Source organism: Gossypium hirsutum, chromosome D07 (genome assembly GCF_007990345.1).
Source record: "Gossypium hirsutum isolate 1008001.06 chromosome D07, Gossypium_hirsutum_v2.1, whole genome shotgun sequence".
Taxonomy (NCBI): domain Eukaryota; kingdom Viridiplantae; phylum Streptophyta; class Magnoliopsida; order Malvales; family Malvaceae; genus Gossypium; species Gossypium hirsutum.
Window position 1 is genome coordinate 47691539 of NC_053443.1, and position 6849 is coordinate 47698387.

At 30.4% G+C, this 6849-nt stretch overlaps 1 protein-coding gene across 1 annotated transcript; it reads right to left on the reverse strand.

Moving 5' to 3' along the window:
- Positions 1-302: 302 nt before the first annotated feature.
- LOC107954893 (agamous-like MADS-box protein MADS2) lies at positions 303-5463 on the reverse strand. Its single transcript, XM_016890578.2, has 8 exons — positions 4914-5463; positions 3206-3284; positions 3002-3063; positions 2734-2833; positions 1486-1527; positions 1353-1394; positions 823-959; positions 303-641 (listed from the first exon to the last, which is right to left on the reverse strand). The coding sequence occupies exons 1-8, from the start codon at positions 5096-5098 to the stop codon at positions 554-556; spliced, it is 735 nt and encodes a 244-aa protein (XP_016746067.1). The 5' UTR covers positions 5099-5463; the 3' UTR covers positions 303-553.
- Between the last annotated feature and the right edge of the window lie 1386 nt (positions 5464-6849).

Sequence of the window (6849 nt, forward strand, 5' to 3'; positions counted from 1 at the left end):
TCTGCGTAACATTGTCGAGAGCTCATAAAATTTGGGTGATACTAATCAAGGTCCTATGCACCTGAAATACTAATCTTCCTACTCAGCCAATATCCAGTCATTTTGCTAATAATTTATTCTTATATCTGGAAATGGATGTCTAACAAGTGAAGGTATTTAGCAGCAATGAGCCATCTAAGAATAACATTAATTATCACCCCTAGAAGTGCAGGCTAGAACAAACAATTATACTCAAATCGGGCAACATGTTCATAGCAGTGTACTAAGCGCATAACTAATGCGAAAGCAAGCAAGGACCATAATTTTAATATATAAAGCTTTTTGTCAAGTCTTCCATTGTCATATATATAAACTTAATCAATCACATGCCTTTTGTCTGTGGCTCAAGGTCTCAATAGTCTTACCAGCAAATTCAGTCACTGCAGTAGTGTTTATGTCAATGCAGTATATTATGCATATGCTCTTGAAACTATTTTTACACATTTTCCAACATCAAGAAGCATTTTTGGCTACTAGTTTGTGGCCATTGACCACATTGCTGAAACCAAAAAATTTAGAGCATCCATCCAGGGATAAACCCATTGACTTGCTGAGCATGAGTTGTTGCAGCCATCTGGTCTGAAGCAACAGGATTGCAGTACCTGCACCAGCAAAGAGTTTTAAGAGATTAAGAAGTGGGGTACACAGTTACATCCAAATACGTACTACATTTGAGTATCAGACACGGATACTAAATGAAGAGTCTAAATAACATTGGGACGGACAATGATATGATAGAATGGGGAAAGGGAAAAAAGAAGAATTAAGGGGATTTTATCCTACCCTATCTGCAAAGTTGGATTGCATTCCAATGGCTGAAACAACCCCATAGATTGAGCCTGCTGGTTAGTGAATGCTACACTTTGCTCACCACCTTCCCATGATACTCGGAACTGGTTTCTGGCACTAACTTCTTCAAGCTATAAAACACAAGAAAAAGTATTCAGCCGATTATGGGAATTTAGGTATCAAACCTTCAAGAAAATGCTATACTTTCAAACCAACCTCCAAGCAACTTGATATCAGCTTGTGGCTGACTCCTCTAGGAATGCTTGCTTAGGGCTGGTTACTCATACTATATTACTAAGTTCAGCTAGGGCAGATTTAATTTGTAGAACTCATTCAAATTAAATTAAGATGGATATCCCATCACCCCTATGTCAACTTCAGCTTGTAACTTTTATATACCGTAATTTGTTACTTGATTAGATAAGCTACGTCACTGCAGCTTGAGTTTTGTCCTTTCAAACTCACATATCATATACAGTAAAAAAGTTGATGATTACTTTTACAACTTAAGATATTGACTTTACCTTTATTGACAAGGCCCTGTTAGTTTCCATTAGCATTTGTTCCTGCATTTAAAAGCCGGTTAGTAATTTAGAACATAGAAAAACTTTAGCAGTGTTTTTTTTCTTTTTTGTTACCCAAAATTCGGTTTATTACCTTATTCTGAAGTTCAGAAAGCTGGTCAAGCATATATTGGGTCTGCAAAAGAAGATTGAAATAAAACAAAGTGCTATTAGGAGCTAAAAGGGAAATCAAGAAAGAGATGGATTGACAAGTTAGTTATACCATAAAATTACTACAGGTATGATTAATCTTTTCATGGAAAAAAACCCCCACTATTACTGCTCTATGATATCTCTTAAAACCTAACAAAATGGATTATGATTTTGTTAAGTTTCATCTTCTCCTGGAAACCTCTAATCCATAAGGATTTAAATGGCGAATTTAACCAAAAACTCATCTACAACCACAATCTAAATCCTTAATTCATGTGTACTTATCATCTAAATTAGTACATGAATGCTATGACCAGTAAAAAGCTTGAGGCTGCAAGATTTAGGGGTTTTCTTAATAGTTGAAATGGGAGAAGGAAACCCAGCGACAAGAAAAGGTATTAAACTGACCAAAACAGTATAGCCTACTTTCACATTTTTTTTATCCTGGTTTAATTTTGAATTTTATCCCTCTATTTTAATAAAATTTAAAAGTTAATCCCTATAATTTATCAAAATTTGATCATCATACTTTATAAAAATTGAAAAACTAGTCCAATTGGATAACATTGTTAAAAAGCTAATATGAAAATTGGTAATTTTCAATTTATATCAACTGTCCAATTATATCAAATTTTGATAAATTAGAAAAAAATGACTAAATTTTCAGTATTATTAAAGTAGAAATGAAATTATTCTAATAAAGATGTTATTATATAGTACTGTTTACCTAATTCCTCTAGCCACTTCTAATATTATTTGTGGTTAATGAGCTTCAACAGACAGTTTTTAACCCCCCCCCCAATTAGATTTAAGCAAAGGTGATAATAATAAATTGTAATTTAAATAAATTACTGATGAAGAAAAACTCTTCTAAAAAGAACACAACTTTTGTAAAAGATAGATTTGCTGATAAGTTGGGTGTGGTTAAAATGGATGGGATTAAATCAGAAAAAAAGAGTTTATTTACTATAACATTCTAGTTTCATATTTATTCCTAGCTATCTTAAAAATTCAGAATATAACAGATGTGCAACAAATGATAAAAAAATAAATATACCATGCTCAACAATTGTATGAAATTCTCACTTGTATAAACTCAAACATATCAAAGATATATGTAAGCAGTAATCAAAACTTACCCTCCAAACAAGATAAAACCTATAAGTATATAAGCTTCATTACATGTTACCTTGGTGGAGCGGACATGTTTCAAGGATGACTCTAGTTGATGCTCAAGCTGCTCAAGCTCCTTTGAGTTCAATGGACCCAAGTCTTCACCAAGGAAATTCCTGTTGAATCAAAGGACCAAACCAGATTGCACATTAAATTGCTCTTATTCAAATACTTTTAGTAATTACAATCATGGAGTAAGTTGAGTATACACTTCTAAATGGACTAATAGCCTATCAAATTAATATGGAAGTCCAAAGCTATGGTATGGTTGTAAGACTAAACACCTCTGAGTTCGTTGCAGTTCCTCATATCTAGCTTTCAGTTTTAGGTACTCCCTGTAGCTGCTCTGTGACAACAAAGATTAAGAACCATATGTTTTAGATTTTTAAGCAAAATTTTTAGGACACAATCTATCAAACAGTTTATGAACATAGCAAACACTGAAATCCAGTCAGCTAATACAACAAAATATATAGCCAAAATCACACCTCAAGCTCCTTGGCTGGCTTGCTAACTTCCACTGCACCATAACTGCATTTCTGGTATCTATCAAGTGTTTTGAGCATGCTGAAAGGAAAAGCAAAAAGTGAGAAGAAATTCATCACTCATGATGCTGAATTGTGTACATAAAGCAATTAATCTTCGTACTCAAATATACATAGTTTTCTAGTATTACATCTTGGATAATATTCAATCATGAGAAACTTAAAGTTAAAGAACATGATGAAATCTAAAACATACCCTCAAATCTTCTATTTAACCACTAATATAATACAAAAAACCTAAAAACAAAAACAAAGGAGTTCAAGTCATTTTTATCATAAAATCAACTTTACATCATATACAGCTATGCATCCAATGCTACACTCAAACTTGAGCTATCAAATTTCTGGGTTATTAAAGGATTTAAAAGAAATAAATAATGAATAATACATATATCCATTGAGAAATGATCGTGTGGGCATTTCAAGACATGACACCCGAGTGACCAATGGTAAACTAACCCTACCAAAGGAAAGGACATTTTTATCTGCCACTGTTCAAAATCTTCTTTTGAAACTACTGCTTGTAAAACAAATAAAACTCAATTAGCAAAGGATTACTTGATTTCTTAAACTATGCATGCATATGTATAATATTATAGTTTTTCTTTTTATTCAGAAAAGCAATGAAGATCTTGCAATAATCAAACCTTACATGCAGTAATTATCGTTGGAAAATTTTCAAAACTTTCACCCTAGCAACCTCTGAGTAATGAAATGTTGTGTTATCAAAGGACCCCAGAAATTAAATGAAATCCATTATTAGTAATAATTTCATGCATTTGTCGAAGGAAAAAATCAGCAATTTTGACAAACGGAACTTGGTTCATTGAGAAAAAGTTCCCGTACGGGAATTTACACACAGAATATCAGTAGGAATATAATGAAGAGAACCTGCTGTATTTTTTTTTTCTTTTTACCTAGTTCAATCTGCCAAAAAAGTACGAGAGTTCTACACCTGAACTGATGATATTCATGTTCAGGATATTTCAATGGCAGACTTTTGAATAAAAGCATAAACCCATTGTCAGGAACAAGCGGGGGTGAGTATTAGCAAATGAATTAAAGTCATTGGAGGTGAAAAGAAAAAACAAAAACAAAAAATCTACCGAACTTGTAAAAAAGTTTCTAGAACAAGAGAAACCTAGAAAAAAGGGTCATCTTCTTTATAAAAATCTTCATTTTGTTGCTTATCATGAAGTTTTATTGCTTAATCATTAGAACAAACTTCAAAATAAAAAAACATTTAGGACTAGAAACTAAGATAACTGATCGAAATTATCATGGTTATACAAATAAACAAACGAAAACCATAAATCCAATTCAGATCTTTATATCAAACCAAAAAAAACCTAGACCCAAAACTAAAAAAATCACCAAAAAGAAGAAGTATGAATGATCAGAAGTTAATAGCCAAAAACAACAACCAGAAAGTAGGGAAATTATAACCTAAATCCTCATAAAAGGAAAATATTGGAAGAAAACAAGATCAAATGAAGCTTAAAGAAGAAGAAGAAGAAGAAGAAGAAGAAGAAGAAGAAGAAGTTCAAAAATCAACACAGAAAGCAAAAGAAATCAACAGATCCACAGATCAAAACAGCAAAAAGAAAGAAAGAATGAATGAAGGAAGAAAGAAGAGAAAAAGGGTTGATACCTAGAACTGCTACAAAACTCATAGAGCTTGCCACGGTTAGAGAAAATAATAAGAGCAACCTCAGCATCACATAAAACTGAGAGCTCATAAGCTTTCTTGAGCAACCCATTTCTTCTCTTTGCAAATGTAACTTGTCTATTTATTTTGTTCTCTATCCTCTTCAACTCTACTCTTCCTCTCCCCATAATCTTCCTTTAAACCACCTTTTTTTTTGTTTTTTATTTCCTTACTATATTTATACTAACTATACCTCTACAACTTTAGATTATCAACTATTTCTCTATGTATATAATTGTTTCTTCTTTTGCTAAAATTATGTTTTTTTTTTCTTGGGAAGCAGCTGCTGGTTGAAGGGTTGATTTTTGTTTTGCTAAGTCAGGATCTCAGGTCCCAAAGTCTAACCAAATTTGTGAAACACAAAGAGCAAAAAAAAAAAAGAAAAAAGAAGCAAAATGATAAGAGAAAGAGAAAGAAAACGAGAGGGAAATTCCTTGAAATAATTAGTTTCTTGTAACTTTGGTTCTTCTCCAGTTTCAGCTTTCTAACCCCAAAGCCAAGGTTTTTATTATGTAAAGAAATTTATTTATTATTTATTATTATTTTGTTATTCTAGGGTTGTCGTCGTTGTTCTTTTCTGGTTTTGTATAATCTCAGCAAAATTTTACTGTTCCTACTTTGAGTAAAAATTTTCCTCATTCTCAGTTTTAGCGCGTGATTACACATTGCAATAATTTATTTTGAAAAGTGACATAATTATATTTAGTACATATTATATCATATAAAATAATATGCATACACGTTTAAGGATATATAATATATTAATTGTTATGTAATTAAATTATGAATATAAAATAATTATCATGACATTATGATATTACAATATGCATTCTTCTATTAACGATATGTTACTTAAACCTTAAATATGTAACTAATTGTATATAAGTTACGCTACTCTGTTACATCAACTAGACTCATGCCAGGGGTGGAGCCAGAAAACTTTTTGAGGGAAGCCGGAATAAAGTTGTATATTTTTTTATAGCAAAAGTGAAATTTCACTATTTTAATAGTCTATATCTTTATCAATTTTTTCTCATTCTTGGGGGCAAAGTATAATTTTACCATATACTATTTTAAAATTTTTAAAATTATAAAAGAACTAAAGGTGAAATTTTTTATTTTAGGAGGGGTCAGGCCCTTGCCACCCCTCGACTCACACTCACATAAAAGATCTTTCTTCTAATGGTCAATCCTAATTTCAAATAAACCACTCTTCCTCGTTTGTTTCTCTTTTCTTACCATCTTTATTAGTGAAGGAGATTCTCGAGAAAGCTCTTTGATCAATCTGGTAGAATTTAGCATATGGTGATGTTATTTTCAACCAAAATGCCAAATGAATTTTGATATGTAATCCTATATACAATTATGTTATTATAATATACATAACGAATATACCTTAATTATATAATACTAATTGTATATATAATAGTGTACCATAAAATTAGTTACATGTTTAAGGCTTAAGTTGTACATTATTAATAAAAGAATACACGTTGTAATATCATAATGTTATAATAATTATTATACATTCACAATTTAATTATATAACAATTAATATCGTATATGTTTGTAAAAGTGTATGTATACTATTTTTATAATATAATATATACTAAAGATAATTATGTCACTTTATAAAATAAATTTATATTATAATATTTATTTAAATTATATAAATATTAGTTAATTTTTTTGTTTCAAATAATTTAATTAATTGAGTTGATAAAAAATTATAATAAAAAATCTAGAAAATTATGATGATTTGATCTAATTGTTAAGTTAAGTTTATGAAAACAAAAAAATAATAATAATAAGAGAAGCTACATGATATTTAAGAGAATAAAATGTTAAATAAGATATTTTTTTAATAATTTTTCAAACA